This window comes from Haliotis rufescens, unplaced genomic scaffold (assembly GCF_023055435.1).
Source record: "Haliotis rufescens isolate VD_foot unplaced genomic scaffold, xgHalRufe1.0.p SCAF_26, whole genome shotgun sequence".
NCBI classification, from domain to species: Eukaryota; Metazoa; Mollusca; class Gastropoda; order Lepetellida; family Haliotidae; genus Haliotis; species Haliotis rufescens.
Window position 1 is genome coordinate 7097687 of NW_025963957.1, and position 24633 is coordinate 7122319.

The 24633-nt window shown below is 40.6% G+C and overlaps 2 protein-coding genes across 3 annotated transcripts in view; both read right to left on the reverse strand.

Moving 5' to 3' along the window:
- Positions 1-7697, reverse strand: part of LOC124137311 (ubiquitin carboxyl-terminal hydrolase 45-like) — a 51187-nt gene extending 43490 nt beyond the window's left edge. For both annotated transcript variants that reach the window (XM_046503555.2, XM_046503554.2), the window contains exons 1-2: positions 7610-7697; positions 2241-2377 (exon numbers count right to left, since the gene is read on the reverse strand). In XM_046503555.2, the coding sequence (XP_046359511.2) occupies positions 2241-2358 (118 nt within the window). In that variant the 5' untranslated portion in view covers positions 2359-2377; positions 7610-7697. The remainder of the gene's footprint in view (positions 1-2240; positions 2378-7609) is intronic.
- Positions 7698-11400: 3703 nt separating this feature from the next.
- LOC124137323 (26S proteasome non-ATPase regulatory subunit 13-like) lies at positions 11401-22992 on the reverse strand. Its single transcript, XM_048402499.1, has 13 exons — positions 22797-22992; positions 21875-21953; positions 21058-21092; positions 20586-20641; positions 18536-18579; positions 18260-18346; positions 17348-17519; positions 16321-16400; positions 15851-15976; positions 13763-13825; positions 12785-12865; positions 12474-12590; positions 11401-12198 (listed from the first exon to the last, which is right to left on the reverse strand). The coding sequence occupies exons 1-13, from the start codon at positions 22895-22897 to the stop codon at positions 12103-12105; spliced, it is 1137 nt and encodes a 378-aa protein (XP_048258456.1). The 5' UTR covers positions 22898-22992; the 3' UTR covers positions 11401-12102.
- Between the last annotated feature and the right edge of the window lie 1641 nt (positions 22993-24633).

Here is a 24633-nt window from a genome sequence, read left to right on the forward strand (position 1 = left end):
TACACTAGCATACACTATAATATGTCTTGATACACTAGCATACACTATAATACGCCTAGATACACTAGCATACACTATAATACGCCTTGATACACTAGTATACACTATAATACGCCTTGATACACTAGCTTACACTATAATACGCCTTGATACACTAGCATACACTATAATACGCCTTGATACACTAGCATACACTATAATATGCCTTGATACACTAGCATACACTATAATAAGCCTTGATACACAAGCATACACTATAATACGCCTTGATACACTAGCATACACTATAACAAGCCTTGATAAACTAGCATACACTATAATACGCCTTGATAAACTAGCATACACTATAATACGCCTTGATACACTAGCATACACTATAATATGCCTTCATACACTAGCATACATTATAATACACCTTGATACACTATAATATGCCTTGATACACTAGCATACACTACAATATGCCTTGATACACTAGCATACACTAAAATACGCCTTGATACACTAGCATACACTATAATACGCCTTGATACACTAGCATACACTATAATACGCCTTGATACACTAGCATACACTATAATACGCCTTGATACACTAGCATACACTATAATACACCTTGATACACTATAATACGCCTTGATACACTAGCATACACTATAATACACCTTGATACACTATCATACACTATAATACGCCTTGATACACCAGCATACACTATAATACGCCTTGCTACACTATCATACACTCTAACATGCCTTGATACACTAGCATACACTATAATATGCCTTGATACACTAGCATACACTATAATATGCCTTGATACACTAGCATACACTATAATACGCCTTGATACACTAGCATACACTATAATACGCCTTGATACACTTTAATACGCCTTAATACGCCTTGATACACTAGCATACACTATAATACGCCTTGATACACTATAATACACCTTGATACACTAGCATACACTATAATACGCCTTGATACACTATAATACACCTTGATACACTAGCATACACTATAATACGCCTTGATACACTATAACATGCCTTGATACACTAGCATACACTATAATATGCCTTGATAAACTAGCATACACTACAATATGCCTTGATACACTAGCATACACTATAATACACCTTGATACACTAGCATACACTATAATACGCCTTGATACACTAGCATACACTATAATACGCCTTGATACACTAGCATACACTATAATACGCCTTGATACACTATAATACGCCTTGATACACTAGCATACACTGTAATACACCTTGATACACTATAATACGCCTTGATACACTAGCATACACTATAATACGCCTTGATAAACTAGCATACACTATAATACACCTTGATACACTATCATACACTATAATACGCCTTGATACACCAGCATACACTATAATATGCCTTGATACACTAGCATACACTATAATATGCCTTGATACACTAGCATACACTATAATATGCCTTGATACACTATCATACACTATAACATGCCTTGATACACTAGCATACACTATAATATGCCTTGATACACTAGCATACACTATAATATGCCTTGATACACTAGCATACACTATAATACGCCTTGATAAACTAGCATACACTATAATACGCCTTGATACACTTTAATACGCCTTGATACACTAGCATACACTATAATACGCCTTGATACACTATAATACACCTTGATACACTAGCATACACTATAATACGCCTTGATACACTATAATACACCTTGATACACTAGCATACACTATAATACGCCTTGATACACTATGATATGCCTTGATACACTAGCATACACTATAATATGCCTTGATACACCAGCAACTATTCTAGAAACATTTGCGTTTCATCAATGTTTGAACCAGGTTCTTCATCTATCGCTCAAACACTGACAACAAATGTAACTCAGGTATTGTTTTAATAATTGCACCCTTGTCAGTTTGCTAAGCGTCCATGGCACTTATTATGAAGAATAGGGTAATTAACTTAGCATTCTCCAAACATTACCCCAGACATTGCAACATTGCAAACACACAGAAAGTTGTTAGATATAATAGGAGTAAGGTCTAAGGTGTGTGTGCAAAATATTTTATGTTCAGTAATTAGTGTTGGCCTGTTATAAAATTGCCAGGGCTGTTATTTTGAATTACTATCGGACTGTACAACCATCAACTAGAAAGTCCCCAGACCACTGATGACCAAGTCACTCTCACCTGCCGCACCCTCTTCACTGGAGTCAGATCCTCCGCCCTCATTCTTCTTTCTGAGTCGATGCTTTCTGTTTTTACCCATTTTGTAGGTTGGTGTTGTGTCGGTCTCTACAACTCTCATTGATACTGGTCTGGTGAAACTGTCGGGAGAGGGGAAATACAGCTGTTGTACAGTGCATATTGAATACCCTCACTACTTTTATTTAAATTGTATTTTTCAGAATAAACAAAAATAAAACATTTAATTATACAGATCACTCAAGCCACCACAAGAGCTCACTACACCCTATTAATTGATGTTTATCATTCTTTAAACTGTCTCTTCCTAAGTACATTTACTAGGAAAAAACTAGAAGAGGGAACATATATCTATCACCTAAAGTACTGTCAGAAATGCTAGAAAACTGCTTTTTGCCAGTTAAAAAAGGATATAATTTTTCACAGACAGTTGTTATTGAAATATCGAGTAACTACCGATCGACCTAACTGTGGTTTGAAGTATTTCAGTCACAAGGAGTCCTATCGACAAGTTTACAGGCAACAAATTCGAACAAAAACAGGAAGATCACATTTATTCTAAGTCCAATGATGGCAGTCTGAAACGGACTATAGAAATATGCGCACATGACTCCGTTATAATGATAATAATGTAGTCTTCATAAAACATCCAATCCACACACAGAAATCATTGAGAAAATTCGAGTTGTGCATCTTCTAAATGATAAAATGACGCTGTGTTTGTTTTGTTAACATTGCTCCCATGATGCATGTAACATTACACTTGCATTGCCATAACCATGGTACACGACATGGAGTCTGTACTAGGATATGCATACAAGTTCTTTACACTTTAGAGAGATAGAGGGAAACCATTTATTCATTTAGATAGGGTGAAATACCGAACTGCCCAAGCTATGGGGTTTTCTATTCATACCATCAAGTCTACGGTATAAGAAAACAAAACAGGAATAGGGGTTGTCTCAAAAACAAAACTGGGAAGTAAAAGACAGCTTTGATACAGGGTGATTTGGCGTATAGTGTACAAGCTTTATGAGCAAAAGGTTACCCTTACTTGTAGTAGAATTTGGGAGGAATTAAAGATACAATTAATGTTTCCTGCACTGCACTAACTATTGCTCCCCTAGAGATGGCGTTTCGATACACTGCGATAAATGCTACCTCAAGAAGACAGTCAGACATTGTGAGCTCAACCCTGTTGTGCCCATCTTGGCTAAGTGTAAAGGGTTTGTGGCATGACATAACACAACATTCAAAAGTACGTCATCAGCTACGTCATCAGCGGAGATAAATGCTACCTCAAGAAACCCTCTGTAGAACAACAAATACTTATGGATTCCAAAACCGCAACCTTCCAATACTCATCCCGTTTCATAGCTCTTAACTAGTCCATCATGTGATCAAGCAAATATAATGCAGTACATATCCTAAACTGCTACCCCGTCAACGCATGTCAATTGAGTACAATAACAGCAATATTTTGAGACCACCCCCAGCTCGGTGACATTTGCTCCTACGAGAATGCACGGGACTGTGTGAGGTCATCACCTCGGGAGAGATGTTAGGTAATTACCTCAGGTTATAGGCCATTTCATACATGCATGACAACAAATATTTTCCAAGTTTATCATCATTTTACCTATAAAATTACATTTTTAGGGTAATCACAATGTCAGTTGACAGGCTAGATTAGGTCAATTCGCACTATTTTGATATATGCTCTTTTTATAGTCCTATGACTCGTATTTATTACATGAAACCAGAAAAGCAGTTTTCTAGCATTTCCGACAGTACTTTAATATTCCCTGCACCCTCATTCTCTTTCTAGAACATACAGGTTGGTGTAATTGTGATTTAGGGATGGTTTAGTGGGCGTTTAAAGTGTGAGATAGGATAAGATATACACGAGGAAGCTTGATCTGAGCCATGATAAATCCAAGCATTGTCAGAGCCTAGTTGTAAAATAGGAACTCGTGTAAGGGTTGTTTCTGAAATCCCTCTTTGTGTTACCATGGTTACTAAGACAGATGCAGCCTGAGCTCAGATACTCATGCCTTCTGTGGTTTCATACAGGACATCGATCCAAGGAACGACGGTGTAACTTTTGAGTCAAGTGAAGCTTACTCAGTCACAACTTTATCCTCACCCGTTTAAGAAGTGTTCTGTTACAAACACCTCTTCCTGGACAGTAGGTTCTACAAGACAGACCTCACACATACAATCCATTGGACATGGAGGTGAACAGACACAAGATAGGGACACCGTATTTCGCAAAATGGAAAGTTCTGAGGATAATAGAACGCAGCCAATAGGAGATGGTGGTCCTTGAAATCTCTGAAGTTGAAGGCATCCACAATGGGAGAACAAACACTTGCGCGCAGGTAAGGACTGAGAAGCCTTCAGGTAGATACTCAAGGTTCCGACTGTGCAGAACGAGAGGCCTTCCACATCATCTCCAGGGTCACACATAGGGGAGGAAAGGCAACTCTCTGCTGATGGTCAAGGTTTGTCCAACAATGACACGAAGGTAACATTCCTCTTGGAGGTAAGTAGTGAATCCTCAGTCAACCGGACAACTGTAGGTAACTGGGTGTCGTCACTAGCACAGGGTGTGGTCTTCACAGAGGCGGCTAGATCGACATTCAGGAATGAATCCCATAGGGCATCCTCTTTGATCGATAACGACAGAACAGTTGAAGTCGCAATCTTGCGTGAACACGAAGGAGGCACAGAAACATTAGAAGACACTGTCTGCTTCAGTTTCTTGCTGGGTGAAGGATCATGCTTTGAATGGTGAGAGGCAGGTTTGGACTGCCTATTAACTGACCGCTTGTGGCATTTTCGCAGGTAAGTTTTAAACCCTGGCTCTGAGAGGTTACACACAAAGTGCATATATTATCGGCAGTACACATTCCTCGGCAGTCACAGCATATGAAATGGGGGCCATGTGGCGAATATAGCCTATTACCATCTTTACAGAGGGGGCGTGACAGCTCCATTGACTTGTGTAGAACTTAGCGGTTGTAAATTGTAGAGACAGAAATACCTCGACAAAAATAAATAATATGTATTCTCTGTTGCTGAATGACCTATCCACCAGGCATTAAGAAAGATGATGAGGGTGCAGGGAAGAGCAGGTGATGGGAAGGATCGAAGAAGGAAGAATGCATAATGCGAGATAGGATAAGTTTCTAAAATTTAAATATTTGGCATGATGTGACAAAAGCCATAACAAAGACAAGCTAATCAATAAGAATGATCTTGCTTAAGCTATGAAAGTTAAAGCTGATTTGTCCATTCACTCTCCTGCTCCAATTAACAGGTTGGCGATCATGTATGTCCACTGGAGTATATTTCATACAGTGTGCAACATATTCCGCTTTGAAACTGTCATTTGTTAAGTGATTTAGTGTCCTGCTTACCCTGTGAAGGATGCAAAATAACAGGCAGCATTTACTAGCCTGCATGGTGACAACATATGACACACCCTAAAAAGCCTGAAATTCTTCTCGTCCTAGGGATAACTTTAAAGTTTAACTTCAGACAACCTAGTGCAAAGATGCAATGTGCTTGTGATTTTGACAATTTACATGGGTTAAAATTTGAGTAAACAAAATTTTCCAGATGTAATTTGGAAACATTGCCAAGATTACAACACCTTTGAAGTATTACAAATATATATACCTCATTTGTTGCAGCGTATAACAATTTTACTCCTCTAGTCCTTATAATGTCCTTATGATACCTTAACCATTGGGAAGTTTGGCAAGGACTACAGGACTGGTGTCAATTTCTAACGCTGTTTGTAGTATTCTAAATCTAATAATATATGAATGTATTAGATCAGGTTCTATGTAGATCCATGTCGTCCATCATTTGATTCATCTACTGAAGGTCAAGGGACCAAATGCCAGTCTTGCTGATTCAGGTATCATACTGAATTCACAAGGTTCTCATTGTAAAAGTCTCCATGAGACAAAGAAGAGTCCATAATTTGATTTTGAAGACTGCTCGGTAACAAACTACAGTCAAGTCCCGTTAATTAATCCGACATTGTTGGTTACATATGATTATGTCGGATTAACAAGTATGTTGGATACACGAAATTAGGTAGTACAAACGTTCGTGATCGAAAATTGGACAACTACACGATAGATAACGATATGAACACGTAGGAAAATGAAAAATGAAATATTCATAGTGTTGTGTTACATTCAACGGAATATGTTTTCTAATCATGCAACCACTAAAGTTTAACACAAAACTACTGTTATGGACTGTCTGACTGATTCAAAATTGACTGATTTTTAAAGCATAGTCTGGAAGGGAAGTCGCTAATTTGAAACTAGAGCCACAATGCTCAAGAAAGCTGCCTTCTTAGTGGCTAATGTCGACTTCCTGGTTAGTAATTTCATTGGTCGGTCAAAGGGACCTGCAATGGGATGTCCGTAACGAGAACTTGTATCCGATTTTAATGAGATTGAGATAATCTAGGCATGTGATTAATCCTGTTTTGTTTATTTAAAGCAGTAATTGTTTATTGTTAAGCAAGTTTATCTCTGCAGCCGTTGAAATATGCAGCTACTCGCCGACTCGTCTCGCATCAAAACATAGGGGTGTGTACTCGCGGGCAGATGACCACGGAGTGCGCTGATAACTGTGTCGGATTAACAAGACTGATTGATGTGTGATTTCAGTAATTTGTTGCAAATTAGGTGTGTCAGTGTCGGAGTCGGAGTGCGAGACTGTTGGATTAACGGGTCTAAATGGCACTGATTAAATCGGTTCCCATCATTTGTCGGATAAAGCCGGTTGTCGGATTAGCAAGTGTCGGATTAACGAGACTTGACTGTATACCCACAGCTGACAGAGTAGGGAGACGTTCATAAATAAGTATTGCGGAAGATTGATAGGCTAATCTACCGTGAGATGTGATACAGCTGAAACTTATGCCATCAGGTATTACTACATTGCTCGATGGATCCTCAACCACCCCATCCACTTTTCCCCATCAAAAGTCTAACTGGACCCCATCACAAGACAAAATAGTCACCGAGATAAGTTCAGGTGTGTAAATTAGTGAGACGTGTATCTGGCACCAGTAAAATATTTCTACTAGTCTCCAAGTGAACACCACAATGTCTAATAGTCGCCAAGCTTGTGTTCACTGTATCAACATCTCCTCCTGTAGCGTAACGCTGAAGACTTCAGAAAACGAAAGTCCAGAGAGGTTCAAATGCAGTGAAATGACCCAGCTGCGCTGCCTATTTCTTGGGCATAATTTCGGTATGGCGAGTCTACACACAGCAGACTGTTGCCCAACAATCTCAGAGACATGTTTCAAGAATACATACCTTCAGAATATATTAAAGTATATAAGAATCGTGGCTGAATGTGTCAGCACATTCACACATCGTGGAAGATGGCGAAACCGGAAGTTGTAAGAATTTCAAAATCATATACGGTTGTCGTAAATTTAGCAATATCATTTTTACAGTTGCAGACTCACGTACATATATATGTTTGTAACCTAGAGCTATCGCGTGCACATGTGTCACCGTCAATACAAAATCGTCAGTTGATTTACGTCATTTTACGACAATCAAAGTTATCTCCCTTAGCCCGACTTGTGATCATGATTAAAAAAAGGTGACTGTTGGTGTTGTCAGCTCAATCCAAATGTTTGAATCAATACATTTAAATGTGTTTATCAAAGGTTATCTTCGAAGGCAATCATGTACTTAGCATAGAACATTTTAGAGCACCAATGTCGTTCTCTTGCTGAAATGTTGTTTGATCACTGTGTGAGTGAGTTGATATTTTACGTCGCATCGGCATTATTTCAGTCATATAGCGACGAGATGTATACGGGACTATTCTAAAGGATTTTGTATTTATCAATTTCCATGACGCTCTCTGCATATTCTGGGTCGTACCATGGATGGACCTCTGTATCACAACCACAAGCATGGCGAAGACGGTAATAAAAGGACGTGCGCAGGACTCTGCAGGGTTGCTGATCGTCTCAACACACTGAACATGAACTCGATGCAGTGGTCGTTCAGATAGCCTCTCCTTGAAAAACTTAGTCTTGGCTTGGTCTTGTCGCTTAGTTGACGCTCATTTCTGTACCGCCCAGAAATGTACAGTACAGAACCATCTCAACTGTACAAGCGACTGTATTTTAAAGAGATATCTTTATAATATGGATATTGAAAGGATTTTGTCGGTTTTTTTTAATCAGAATGTTTTCTTTTGAGACCTAAATAGTCAACTAGTCGTGGTTTAAGGCACCAAAGCAGCCTTACGTACATATTTCCAAGGGAGCTGAGAATGACAGTGATATGTTGGTCAGGATAAATTATGTAGGTGTTACGACCAGGATTTGTGTTGAATCAGCGCTGTACAAATGTGTATTAATATACTCCTCTAGACAAGTATGAGAACATAGGGTACTTATATATTGACAGTTTTCAGAGGTTGAGAGATTTGAACAGAATGGTGATAAGGTGACAAATCACCCAATGCGTCCACGGATAGCATGGCTGTCATGCCATGAACACATCTTCGACTGTTGGTGTGATTTAGAGATTCCGCTCAGGCAAAAATATAAATTCACGGAAGAACTTCAACATGCGCCAACACACATTGATGCCACTGTACGTGAGACAGGACGGTTTTGTGGTGGATTCCTCCAGACCCTTTGTTACCAGCTCTTGTCGCTTTGTGGGACGGGTCAAAGGACGACAAGGAAAGACTTCACAGAAGGAGAGTTGCCCCTGCCTTCTCACAACAGAATAGTCTCGTACATGCAGCTTATTCCTCCGATCTTGCACCGATCGAACATCTGTGGGAAGTTCTGTGGAGAAATCTGGTGCAGGACCACCGTCAGCCAGCATATCTGCAACAACTGTTCAGTTCTTCCAAGCAGAATGGCTAGTCATCCCCAAGATTCTGCAGATATTAGGACACTCAACGTGACATCATTGCAGAGAGCGTTAACAGCAATGAGGTGACCACAAACATTATTTACACTGTTAGACCACGAGAGACTGCCTAAGGACCCACGTGTTTTCAGTACCTGCATCCAGGTTATCATGGCATTCATTGCCTTTTTTCTTTGCAGCAATGAGTATTCTTTTTGTTCATAAAATATATGTTTATGTCTGTTTTGTTGTCATGGTCTCGGCTTCTGAAAATCAGGTGTTCCCAAACCTTTATTAAGGAGCATTTTCTGAAATTCAGGGGGGGGGGGGGGGGGGGCATAATTTCTTTACTATACTCTGGGTTGATTTGTGGTGAATTAAAAGAAATGTCTTGAAAAAAACATGGTTGAGTGTTTGCAGGCCAAGCAACATAGTTTATGACCAGATGAAACCAGGATAGGAGCTGGCACATGTTCAGGATTAAACTTATATTCAGTTCAGATTGGACAAAAAGAGACTAACACATTCTGGTTTCATGGTTGATTACATATTCACATAAATAATATTTTTTTGAGACCAGATCTAAACCACCCTCTTACGTTGGCTGTAACATTTCACTGATACCTCTATCATCAATACTGAGGTACAGACGATACTTGAATTGTCAGTTTATGAGATCATGATAAACTATCAATAGAACAGGAAGTGATAGTCACTTACGGTAATGGCAGAAGTAGCATAGCGCAACTTGTAAGCATGACAGAACCGAGAACGTGGTGATCGAGGACGCGTACACTATGTAGAATATTACATTTTATAACCATCCCTTCATTATAAACTCTCGTTCTTTTTTCTTTTTTTTGTCAACAAGTTTTTGACTTAATAATAAATAAATGCATGAAGCAAAAGTTTTTAGAGTTGTACTTCAGTGATTTCTTCATTTCATATTATTTCTTGTGGTGTATGGCATACCAGTGGTATGTCATACCAGGCGATACTCAGCTCTACTTCTTAGATCACTATTAAAGCAGGCAGGGTGGAATTGCAACAGCATTCAAATGTAATCAAACATCCAGAAGGATATGATCTGAAATGAAGTGATAAAACACCAGTTGTCATGGTCGCTGCAAGTAATCTTGTCACATTTGTTGTCTTTCATTGGTTCCATAAATTGGTAGATTTGTACATGTGACAGGGAAACATATTAAAGAATGTTCATTCTGGTTTCAAATACGCCTATGACTGATGTTGATGTGAACATGACAGTGTCTGAAGGGTGAGTGAGTGAATGTTGTTCAACGCCACAATCATACATTCCACCTATACCATAGCACCCTGTAAATAATCAAACCCTGACTAGGCAAACCAGTGACTGAAAGCATGAGTGGCGATCTACACAATCAGTCACAGTGACAGGCATACACAAAGCCTGACCACACGACCCTCATGTAAGTCCATTTTTAAGGCAAATATGAGGTACTGGTGACCTAGTCTGACCCAACCAGGGTCCCTTCCACAAAGCGATCATAACGCTAAGACAAGCATAGATCCCATACTTGAAGAAAGACTTACGACAGTCGTAGTGCTAAGACAAGCATAGCTCCCACACTTGAGTAAAGACTTAGGGCAGTCGTAGTGCTAAGACAAGCATAGCTCCCATACTTGAGGAAAGACTTACAACATTCGTAATGCTAAGACGTCCATAGCTCCCATACTTGAGGAAAGACTTACGACAGTCGTAGTGCTAAGACGACCATAGCTCCCATACTTGAGGAAAGACTTACGACAGTCGTAGTGCTAAGACGACCATAGCTCCCATACTTGAGGAAAGACTTACGACAGTCGTAATGCTAAGAGAACCATAGCTCCCATACTTGAGGAAAGATTTACGACAGTCGTAATGCTAAGACAACCATAGATCCCATACTTGAGGAATGATTTACGACAGTCGTAGAGCTACGATTGCTTTGTGGAACGGGTCTCATGACTCATCTGCAGTTTCATTCTCAAGAAACAAACACCCAGCATATATACCTTGCTTACAATACATTCTAAAAAGGCCAGTCATTAAGGTAAAATGTTTATAATATGTATATTCCTTGCCATCACATGTTGTTTGCTAGTGAAGGGCCAATTGAATAAGAGATAGACAACCTGCACAGGTAATCCTTCTCATACAGTGCAGACAGCACCGGCAGCAATTGAACAAGACCAGAGCATAAATAGAGAAGGTTTATTGACCTTTCATTTCAATATGATGATGCAGACAAATACATGAACTTGGTATCAACAGAATATAACTGGAATGACAACATCATGTGTAGCAGTGGAGGTTGTTCATGTTCTACAGGCCTGACTGTTCTGGGCATGGCATCCCAACCTAGCAGCTGTCACTCAAACATACGTTCTGCCGGATACAATCTGAAGCTGGCGGTATTCACATCATCATGAACTCTAAAGACCCATGTAGGGGAATTATGAAAGTATGAGGGCTAATCATTGAAAACAGAAGTGTTGACACACAATATCCATGAAACAGTCTGTATCCATATCCAACATCGGAATACAAATACAACTAAAGTTATTGAAAATATCTGCTAATGTTGGCCAACTTTTATTGTAGTATTTTGTGCTTTGTCAACAACTTCTGTCTCAAAAGCTTAAAAATAAAAGGTAAGGCGTCCTATGAAATGCTGTATGCAATACTCTTTATATCATGTATTTCAGTCGATATATCAATACTGATATTTCCCATAAGTGACAGGCCCCAAGGCGTCTGCATGACTCAGTGTTGGCAGTTAGTGCCCCGACTGTACTGATGTAGTCCGCCTTCAGCACCCCGAGAGGGCCCCTCCCTGAGGAGGGAGCCATGCTACACATGATGTTGGAGTGACGATGCTGTACGTTGCTGTGTGGAGGAGCTATGTGAGGATGTCGTGAGCCCGATCCTCCACCAGTCGCTCCATCTGCTTCACATCCTCACACCACTGGTCCAGACGTGTCTTCATGCCGCAGATCTGAAACACAGGACAGGGAACATGGGAGTGCAGGGCAGTCGGCGCTGGTAAGTGAAACATTCACCTCATTGGTTTCTACATTTTTCAATATATAGTGTCACATCCATCTAATAGATTTCATGTCGAGATCTTTCTATAGTGTTACATCTATATGATAGATTTCATTTCTTGATCTTTTTAGATATAGTGTCATGTCCATTTGATAGATTTCACTTCTAGATCATATCAAACTTGGTCTCATCTGTGCTATGTCTACAATGTTGTAAATACTTCACCTGTGAGATGTCGAGAACGCGTGGTTGTACCCAGGTCATATGAACTTTGCAGTCGACTTCGTCTATTGATCCTTTCACAAGGCCGAGACTCAGTGCCTTCATCACCAGCATCTCAACCTGAGGGAGAGGGGCACATGTTACTATGGTTACAAAACAGTAATTGCATGTGTGAGTCTGTGTGTTTCCATTTATACATGTCTGACCTAACATGTGTCAACTTGGTTCTACCGAAACACGCAACTACCTACACGTGTGTATAATCACATGTGTCTAGCTACAGATGGGAACAAGGGAGAAGTGTCAGGGCTGACCTCATTGAGAGGAACCTTGGCCTCTTGTGCAATCTCTGCGAATGTCATCTGTCTGTTTGTTGCCGGCCTCCTGAATGTGATCTGAAACAAGCCAATCTATTACTGTCACTAACAATCATCAACACGGACCATAGCCACATAACGTACAGAGGAATGGTTTTATAGTCTGCTGATCATTCTAAAGAATACAGGCTGAAACAAAACTGATACACAACCTTCAATCCTGATCAATATCTCTGTGTTTAGGCCCTGCACAACTTTATGTTTGTAAGCCCACAAGCTCGGAGTGAGTGAGTGAGAGTATTGTCTTAAGCCCCTTTCAGCAATATTCCTGCAACATCAGAGCAAAGGGAATCTTGTCCGTCTCTGGACACAGGAAAGTGCAATCCTTGAAGAGTTTCATAGCCACATGCACATCTGTTGCCCAGTGTAGGGGATTTAGCAACATACTGCAGTCAAACTAAACAACTGTTGCTCTTCCTGCGTCATGTTCGTCCCATGGTGACACCATGTCCAAGGCCGTCGAATCCCGCCAGTTATGGTATCATGTAGCGAACCAACTTGGCAAGCACACTATTTAATGGCTTGCAGATGCTGCCGTCTGCTAACATTAGTGGTGGAAACAAAGTTGCAAAGTTGCAACCATAAAATCTTAAATCTAAATCCTTTTTATTGCTGCATGGTGCTTTAACTTTAATTGTTCTGAACAAACCTATTCTTTATTAAACAGCATATGGGGATACAGCAAACCTTATTACTTTAATATATACACATTTCTTTGTCAAAACGTTCTAATACCCTTAATTTAACATGTGCAGGTATCATGCACGACTACACAAGGAAATGTATGTAACATAAGGCAGTCCCTTACTAACACTGTGTAGACATTGTATTACAGGCCTCTCACCTCTTAATTAAGGAAACAAAATAACAATAGAGTTATCAATATGTAAGCCCACAATACTGTGAGTGACGTACCTCCATCAGACAAAGCAGGGATATTTTCTGCCTCATGCCGACTTCATGTGCTGCCAGGTCAGCCTGCAACACACGACAGCTGGATGTAACACCTCTCACACAACACACAACACCTTAATGTAACACCTCTCTCACAACACACAACACCTTGATGTTACTCCTCTCACACAACACCTTGATGTTACATGTCTCACACAACACCTTGATGTTACTCCTCTCTCACAACACACAACAGCTTGATGTAACACCTCTCACACAACACACAACACCTTGATGTTACTCCTCTCAAACAACACACAACAGCTTGATGTAACACCTCTCACACAACACACAACACCTTGATGTTACTCCTCTCAAACAACACACAACACCTTGATGTTACTCCTCTCAAACAACACACAACACCTTGATGTTACTCCTCTCACACAACACACAACACCTTGATGTAACACCTCTCAAACAACACACAACAGCTTGATGTAACACCTCTCAAACAACACTTTGATGTTACTCCTCTCAAACAACACACAACACCTTGATGTTACTCCTCTCTCACAACACACAACAGCTTGATGTAACACCTCTCACACAACACACAACAGCTTGATGTAACACCTCCCAAACAACACCTTGATGTTACTCCTCTCAAACAACACACAACACCTTGATGTTACTCCTCTCACACAACACACAACACCTTGATGTAACACCTCTCAAACAACACACAACACCCTGATGTTACTCCTTTCACACAACAGTTTGATGTTACTCCTCTCACACAACACACAACACCTTGATGTAACACCTCTCAAACAACACACAACACCTTGATGTTACTCCTCTCACACAACACACAACACCTTGATGTAACACCTCTCACACAACACACAACAGCTTGATGTTACATGTCTCAAACAACACACAACACCCTGATGTTACTCCTTTCACACAACAGTTTGATGTTACTCCTCTCACACAACAGCTTGATGTTACTCCTCTCACACAACAGCTTGATGTTACTCCTCTCACACAACACCCTGATGTTACTCCTTTCACACAACACCCTGATGTTACTCCTTTCACACAACAGTTTGATGTTACTCCTCTCACACAACAGCTTGATGTTACTCCTCTCACACAACAGCTTGATGTTACTCCTCTCACACAACACCCTGATGTTACTCCTTTCACACAACAGCTTGATGTTACTCCTCTCACACAACAGCTTGATGTTACTCCTCTCACACAACAGCTTGATGTTACATGTCTCACACAACACCTTGATGTTACATGTCTCACACAACAGCTTGATGTAACACCTCTCACACAACACCTTGATGTTACTCCTCTCACACAACACACAACACCTTGATGTTACTCCTCTCACACAACACACAACACCTTGATGTAACACCTCTCAAACAACACACAACACCCTGATGTTACTCCTTTCACACAACAGTTTGATGTTACTCCTCTCACACAACACACAACACCTTGATGTAACACCTCTCAAACAACACACAACACCTTGATGTTACTCCTCTCACACAACACACAACACCTTGATGTAACACCTCTCACACAACACACAACAGCTTGATGTTACATGTCTCAAACAACACACAACACCCTGATGTTACTCCTTTCACACAACAGTTTGATGTTACTCCTCTCACACAACAGCTTGATGTTACTCCTCTCACACAACACCCTGATGTTACTCCTTTCACACAACAGCTTGATGTTACTCCTCTCACACAACAGCTTGATGTTACTCCTCTCACACAACAGCTTGATGTTACATGTCTCACACAACAGCTTGATGTTACTCCTCTCACACAACACCTTGATGTTACTCCTCTCACACAACACCTTGATGTTACATGTCTCACACAGCAAACAGCTTGATGTTACTCCTCACACAACACACAACAGCTTGATGTTACTCCTCTCACACTACACACAACAGCTTGATGTTACTCCTCTCACACAACACACATCAGCTTGATGTTGAATTCTTAGAACTCACACTTAGTGTGTGGAAAAGAGACATGTTTGTAACATCCTGTAAAAGAAGACACTTACCTGTGTCTGCCACTGTTTCTTGAGGTCATCAAATTTGGCAATGTTGCCACTGTTAAAGGCATATAGAAGATCTACCAGCCATCCTCGCTCTGTACCTTTCAGTGTCTCCAGGATAGGGTGAGCTAACTGTAGCAGAAAAAAACATATCACTCATCATACATGGAATGGAGAACCGCACACCTCTCGGTTTCACTGTAATCACAAGTCCAATACTCCAGAAGCTGAATACCTTGACTCTATGACAGACTTACTGGACAGGTCAGTGGTCAAGTTTACAGACCTATAGTGAGAGGTGAGCTGGTGACCTATGATGTCTATTGTAAAAAGTCAATGTTCCGAAATTTCACTTAAATTTCTATAGAATTCTTGGACTGATATGTGTTCTTGTGGTCAGTGATAAAGTCCATACAAAGCATCTGACAAATGTTGTCTGAGACTCCAACAGCTACAGGTATTGTAGAAAAGCTCACCAGTTCTCCAAAGTTGTACACTCCATCCCCCAAGACAGCCGCCAGCCCAAGATTGAAGGCTCTCTCTACCTGCTCCCCAGCTGTAACAAACAAATAACTAATTGATATTTATAATATCATGTCTAACAGTCTAAGGTTTATCAAAATATGTGTCCTTATATGTGAGCAATACATGAGCCAGCACATGTTTCAGAGTGAGATACATCCCTGTAAATACACCTGTCATCAATACAATACTAACTAGGCATACTAGCAGTTCAAACTCATCTCTTTTAATAGAAAGTATCACAAAACAGTTTGCATAGGAGACTGGTGATTCCAAGAGGTGCAATGAACTTACCTCTGCTATATATGCCAGGTCGGAGGAGTCTGGTGGTACCTTGAGGGGTCAAGGACTCACCTGCTATATCTGCCAGGTCGGAGGAGGCCGGTGGTACCGAGAGGGGTCAAGGACGTACCTGCTATATCTGCCAGGTCGGAGGAGTCTGGTGGTACCTTAAGGGGTCAAGGACGTACCTGCTATATCTGCCAGGCCGGTGGTACCGAGAGGGGTCAAGGACGTACCTGCTATATCTGCCAGGTTGGTGGAGGCCAGTGGTACCGAGAGGGGTCAAGGACGTACCTGCTATATCTGCCAGGTCGGTGGAGGCCAGTGGTACCGAGAGGGGTCAAGGACGTACCTGCTATATCTGCCAGGTCGGTGGAGGCCAGTGGTACCGAGAGGGGTCAAGGACGTACCTGCTACATCTGCCAGGTCGGAGGAAGCCGGTGGTACCAGAGGGGTCAAGGACGTACCTGCTATATCTGCCAGGTCGGTGGAGGCCAGTGGTACCGAGAGGGGTCAAGGACGTACCTGCTATATCTGCCAGGTCGGTGGAGGCCAGTGGTACCGAGAGGGGTCAAGGACGTACCTGCTACATCTGCCAGGTCGGAGGAGGCCGGTGGTACGGAGAGGGGTCAAGAACGTACCTGCTAAATCTGCCAGGTCGGAGGAGGCCGGTGGTACCGAGAGGGGTCAAAAACGTACCTGCTATATCTGCCAGGTCGGTGCAGCCGAGGTATCGCAAAGCCTCCTTGTAGTATTCGGCATGGTTCCCCATCAGCTTGTGGTAATTACTGGACAGTTCATAGAAGCGACTGTGGACCGACGTCACACCATATAGAGCATCCAAGATGCCCTTGCATTCCTCCACAAGCACCTGCACACCATCATACAATTGTAAACTCACCATAGACTCTAGGTGTGCTATCTATTGAGGACTGTAGCTTTGCATGTGCGTACAAAAGACAGAAGCTTTGCAAGTGCTTACAAAATTAAACAAAGTATTTGTGTTATAATACAGTACTTTGAAATGTGATGACTTGCATCGATAAAACAATAATGATACTAAGGACAGAATATCGGGTTACCACTGTGTTATTCACTGACACAACTTCACCTGAGTAAAGAAATAAGTCACAAGCTCTGTATCAAATACTTTCTCTGGACTAGATTCAACCCCTGAAGACCCGGGGTAGAGTAGATCTTCAGCAACCAATGGCTTGCCGTAATAGGCAACTATGCTTGACGTAAGAGGCGACTAATGGGATTGGGTGGTCAGGCTCACTGACTTGGTTGATGCATGTCATCAGATCCCAATTGCGTGGATCGATGCTCATGATGTCAATCACTGGATTGTCTGGTCCAGACTCGATTATTTACAGACCGCCGTCATATAGCTGGAATATTGCTGAGTGTGGCATTAAACAAACAATCAAACAAAACATATCTGGACCAGATTCACATCAACTACCAAAAATAACATTATCATCATGGTCTGAGCTAAACAAAATTCAGTCTACAAGCTTGAACATAAAACTTCTTTTCAAGATGTTAGTCTTTAGATGACGATTACTATAAAATATTAGCCTAACCAATCAGCATTATGTTTGGCCTGACCTTGGTGCCGTCGAAGTCTTTGTTCTTCAGTTTGGCCATACCCATGGTGGTGATACACAGAACCTTGGCCTCGTCACTGCTCTTCACCTGGAATACACACCAACTCATCACACATCCCGTCACTGTATCACAGGTCATCACATTACAACATCACCATGCTCTTTGTGCGAAACAGTCCAGAACCAACAGCTTGTTTAGTTCTTCATATACTGCAAGCAGTAACAACACACAGAGGCTTACATACAAACAAAGGTGAGAGTTTTAAATAATTATTACCTTGTCTTTGATTTTCTCCAGAAATTCTATAGCTGCTTTTGGATCTGAAACAAAGGAAACAAAGTTGACCTTTATCTCAGGATGTAAGTTGGAGGCCAAACCGATTCATAAACCAAGATGTTTGAAGTATTAAGCAGCAGTGTGCATGCAGTCATCTGTCACTAGGAAATATCTAACACTAGGAAATAGGCTAGTACAGACAGCGTATGTTTTGTTTTAATTGTTTGTTGTTTAACGTAGCAATATTCCAGCTATATGACGATGGTCGGTAAATAATTGAGCCTGGACCAGGCAATCGAGTGATTGATATGAGCATCGAACCACTTAATTGAGATATGATGACCATGTCAGCGAGTCTGACCACCTGATCCCATTAGTTGCCTCTTATGTCAAAGTTGCCTTTTGCGACAAGCATAGGTTGCTGAAGACCTTTTCTACCCTGGATCTTCACGGGTAGTACAGTGAGTGAGTGAGTGAGTGAGTGAGTGAGTGAGTGAGTGAGTGAGTGAGTGAGTGAGTCCGAGTTGGGTTGAATGCTGCTGAGAACTGCATGTCAGTTGTATCAAGGCGTATACTGTGTCTCAGCCCAAAGTGACGCAGGTCTCAGATGTTTACTACTGTTTGTTTATGCATACAATATAGTCTTGTTAGGGGAAATTCAATGATCTAGATATTGTCTAGTTCAGCCACATCTTTTTGACGACAGATGACTGTACATACATACAGTAAAGTGCCGTTAATCCGACATGGTTGGTTGCATATGATTATGTCGGATTAACGAGTGTGTCGGATAAACAAAATTAAGTAGTATCAACGTTTGTGTTTGAAAATCGGACAACTACACGATAGATAGAGATACCAACAATAATAAAAAATGAAATATTCATATTGTTATGTTACATTGTTAGCGGCATATGTTTTCTAATTAAGCAACCTCTAAAGCTTAACACAAAACAACTGTTACTGACTGTATGACGTATTCAAAATACTTTAAAAAGCATAGTCTGGAATAGAAGTCGCCAGTTTCAAACTGATACCGAAAGCTTAAGAAAGCTGCTTTCTTAGTGGCTAACGTTGACTTCCTGTAAGTCATTTCATTGGTCGGTCATAGTTCGCGACAGGTTGTTCTGACGTGACCTGCAATGTGATGTCCTCGGCGATAGTGAGAACTTGTATCTGATTTTAATGAGATTGGGGGCGGTCAGGTAGCCTAGTGGTTAAAGCGTTGTCTCGTCACGCCGAAGACCCGGGTTCGATTCCCGATATGGGTACAATGTGTGAAGCCCATTTCTGGTGTCCCCCACCGTGATATTGCTGGAATATTGCTAAAAGCGGCGTAAAACCATACTCACTCACTCACTCACTAATGAGATTGAAGTAACCTAAGCATGTGATTGATCCTGTTTTCTTTATTTAAAGCATTAATTGTTTAATGTTAAGCAAGCTTATCTCTGCAGCCATTGTAATATGCAGCTACCACCCGCTCGTCTCGCATCAAAACACAGACTCTGTACTCGCAGGAAGATGACCACGGAGTACGCTGATCACTGTGTCGGATAACTAGACTGATTAATGAGTGATTTCAGTAATTCGTTGCAAATTAGGTGTGTCGGAGACGGAGTGCGAGACTATCGGATTAACGGGTCTAAATAGCACTGATTTAATTGGTGCCCAGCATTTGTGTCGGATAAAGCCGATTGTTAGATTAATGAGTATCAGATTAACGAGACTTGACTGTATATATGATGAGTGAGTGAGTGTTGTTTAACACCTTAGTCAGCAACGCCACTGTAAATAATCAAGTATGGACCAGGCAAAACAGTTACTGACAGAATGAGCAGCGATCCATGGGGTACCTGACCTGTATCACCCGTCACCCAGTCTGTCCACCCAATCCTCAGTTTAGTTGTTTGGCAGGACAATCACGAGGTACCAGCAATCCCCACATCAGCATAAGTATGTGAGTGCCACATTTATACTAGTACATGTATGGGTGTTTTGGATAAAGACAGGGAGACAAGCAGCCCTAACAGCTGATAAATGTGCATACCTGTTATCTGGCGCACGATGAAGATAGAGATCTCCATGAGAGCCAAGGGGTTGATCCTGAAACAAAGAAGGCAGTGAAGCAGTGAGTGAGTGAGTGAGTGAGTGAGGAGACAGTCTATAGACCAGCAAGGTTCAGCAATATGTAAGCCATGTCAGTGATGGGGACCCCGTGTACAGGATACATGGACTGTATCCTGGCTTGACGCCTGGTCATAGATGGGACGGGCACCTACTTGAACCACTTGGCTATGTGACAGCCCTCTATGTACTATAATAAGGGCTACTTGTCATGCCAAGACTCAACAGTAATAGAATTAAGTACAACAGGGAATTTTCTTGCATATTTTTATTTTCTCAAAGTTGAAGAAATCGAGCAGTTTCTCTTTATTCAGTTACTTAATAAAAGTTCTACAACTTGTACAAATACATATGAACATTTCATCTGAAAGATGTATTTAATGAAATATTCTTACCTATGTTCAAAATCTGCAAGGAAGTTTTCGTACAGCTGAAAGTAAACCCAAGTGGTGGTTATTATGAATTATACAATATAGTGATGAGACAAAGTAATTCCTATGGCCATGTCATCATTTACATTACTCCACTGAACATGCTCAACATAGGACACTGTACATCATTACAAGCTAACACGTGTGGCAAGCAGACATTACAGAGTGTGTCATTATTGGCAATCGGTAGCCTTGTACAATATATTAGTACATACTTAGTTACAATACAGGGATTCATAATCACTTGGTGGAAATTCCACATTATTCTGATTACATCATAGTCTTGATGTGACGTCATGAGAGTATATTTCCGTTGATATTAATCATGGCCATGGTTCTTACTGGTGGTTGGTGAAGTTTTGTGTTCGCCTAGGAACAATGCTGCTGAACACAACAGCTGTGCTGCTCAATACTACAGCCAATTATACAGATCAGTAGACTTTACATCTTTTATCTACCCCTACCCAGGCACATATTCCACGGATAGTAGATTTCCAATGTCAACTAAACATACACAAATGGTCTCTAGCCTTGGTGTATTGTAGTGTTTAACAGACAACTTGACTTTATCTTCTATACAAGAGATCCAAAAGTAACTTTTAGAGTGTACTTTTCACAACAAAGATTGGAAAACTCCCCCAGTCGCTACAAGTCTATGTGACACTTCATTGTTCATCACTGTTCACTGAGGATGTTGTAGTCATTCAATGTGGTAAAGAATCAAAACAAAAACAAAAACACATATGACCTAGAAGCTTTTGTATGAGTATAACCTGCCTACCCGCAACAGTCCATCTCCTTTGGTGAAGACTGGATTCTTTACAAATTCCAAGAGTTCCAGAGTCAACTGATGCCACAGTCTGAAGAAGAAAAATATAATATACATGGCATGTATATGTAAATAATGTGAACTTCATTATCAATAAGGAAGAGAATGTATGGATGTCAACATCTTTATTATGAGGAATACACTTTTTCGGAGCATACACTTACTCCTCCATCAGGTGAATTAATGCCATGAGGCAGAGAGCATATATTCTGAAACGTTGTGTTCCTCATAATAAAGAAGTTGACATCCATATAATAATATGATAATATAGGTTAATCCAATCCTTGGTCATGGTTGTGATTAGTAAATCATTGAAGGTACACTAGAATATCAAATTTCCGGTGTAGCCTTTTCATGGTAATCCAGTTGTTCTGTGCACATGGTGTCGAAACACATTCGTCAGGTTCTTGAAACCTAAGTAACCTCTTCCTTGCTGGTCATAATACATTAGTTTTTATTTTCAAATATGGCATGCACACATCTCAGAATGTTGGATTCCTTGTGCCTTGGTCACCAGAGTGATTGGTGGATTGTTTGTTGCTTAATGCGACAGAGGAACTGTTATCGTCTTACATTAATTATCGTTCATCATCATGATCATCTTTCAAAGGGGCTCTTCCAAAGTTGGCCGAACTAGACCACATCACCACATCCTATTGTATGAAGTATGAACTCAAGCAGCCCAAACTCAATTAGGACCCCTCAATTATTAATCAGGGCACTAACTTGAAATTTAATGTGGTTTTGAGTTCCGAACTTCACACAATAAGATTTTCTTGTATACGTGAAAAGCCGGTGCTACGAAAATAATGACAAAACTTGGAACAACCTCGGGGTGTGTGTGAGATCTGGTCAACCAATCATTTGGACTTACTTTTTGTTATATAGTTCTTCAAGCGTTCCCCATTCTGTGGCGACATCGCCAGTGCTTTTACGCTGTTGTTCAGCTAAGAATGCTCCGACGTCCCTCGGCATGTTGATCAACTCGAAGCGTGAATAGCAGATTTTGGTTAAGAAGTATCTGATAGACAACTATTTCTGTATGCTAACAAGATGAAACAGTCTAAACAGTTTCTTGCTTACTCAAGTGATCTTAATATTAGTTAGTTTTCTAAACTTAAATTACATACAAATACACTATTTAGGAAACGAAAAACTAATAAAACTTTACTAGATTACATGTACATAATTCTTTCCAACACAATGAGTCGTTTAACAAATATTTGTGCTTATGCGTCTTCAGAGAAGAGCCTTAAAGGGAGGCCACTCTTTAAATGCCCCGAAAAGAAACACTTGTAAAAGCTTCATTTGTCAATCAATGGTTGTGTGCAGGTTGGGGCAGTTCAACGCGTTTTGCATATGTTATTTACACTCTAGCTTGCTTACAGATTTGTGACTATTTGGTTCCTCAAGGAAAGAAAATATTAACCGGGTTGGACAACAGCATGTATCAGAAGAAAACGACGAAATGAGTTTAAAGGTTAAAATTATATGACAGATGTTTATAGAATGTTGAAATTTCGTCGTTTTGTTAAGTTGAATGTAAATATGGAGACAAGCATGGATTTCAACTTGCTGATGATACGAAACTGTAATTTAATACGGGTTCAAGACAAAATAGCAAACATTAAGGGATAAAGTCTTTGATAGGCATTTAGAAATGGGAAGAACATGAATACATGAAACTTTTCAGGGATAGCAAATTCGTTTATTCTTCGTCAAGACGTTTCAGAGCTACTTCTTGCTCCCTCATCAGGTGAATGCTGAGTAAGTGCCTCACTTACTTACTTACTTTGGAGATTTAACGTGCGCTTTCCGACTGATGCGTATTTCGCACACGGGCCCGGCCAGGCCATTTAATGTGTTTCCGAAAGGGGCGGAAGTGGTCTGTGCAACCCAAGAGGGGGGTTTAGGGGTTGCTTATATAGAATTTGGGAATTTTGAGATTTGGAATAGATGCCGATGGGGTTGGGGAGGAGAACTAAGGGAGCTGGGTATGGTGGATGTTTGTTTGTTTATGTGATTTTGATTTGGTAGGTTATTGTGTTTTTAGATGCGTTTTATTAGTTCTGTTTTTATTAAGAATACGCCTAAGGCCTTGAAGTTTTCTAGTTTATTTTGTGGGTTAAGTATTGCTTCTAGAGTGAGAGCCTTGTTTAGATTGAGGGTGGTTTGTAATGCGGTTCGATGTGTTAGGTAGTGTGTGCAGTGGATGAGTGCGTGTTCTGGGGTTTCTGGTTGTTTGCAGTGTGGGCAGTTACCTGTAGTGTGTTTTTTAATTTTTTTTAGGTGGTTATTTAGGTTGGTGTGTCCTGTTTGGAGTTGAGTGATTACTCACTTGGTTAGTGGTTTGCTGAGCACTTTTTTTATTTGGCTATTTGAGTTTAGATATAGGTTATGCCATTTTTTGTGATTTTTTGCTTGTTTACACTTTTAATTTCTGATTTTGAGATGGGTAAGTTTAAGCTTATTTCTGGGATTTTGAGGGATAGTTTAGCTGCTTTATCGGCGTTTTCATTACCGTATATTCCTACGTGGGCGGGTATCCACAAGAAGGTTATTTGTTTGCCTGCCTTAGTTAGGTCGTTGGAGCTTTTAAGTATTTGATTTATTAATTTAGGTCGGTTTTGGTATTTTTGTTTTGGAGGGCTTGCAGTCCACTTAGGGAGTCGGTAAGTATTAGGATTTTTTTTGGTGGTTTTTGGATTCTT

Excerpts from the sequence above, each read along its gene's own strand:
- LOC124137323 (XM_048402499.1), bottom strand. The coding sequence starts at position 22,897 with ATGCCGAGGGACGTCGGAGCATTCTTAGCTGAACAACAGCGTAAAAGC. Across the intron at positions 18,347-18,535 it reads TGGAGAAAATCAAAGACAAG|GTGAAGAGCAGTGACGAGGC; the intron begins GTAATAATTATT and ends TGTGTATTCCAG. Across the intron at positions 12,199-12,473 it reads GCGTTCTCGACATCTCACAG|ATCTGCGGCATGAAGACACG; the intron begins GTGAAGTATTTA and ends CCTGTGTTTCAG.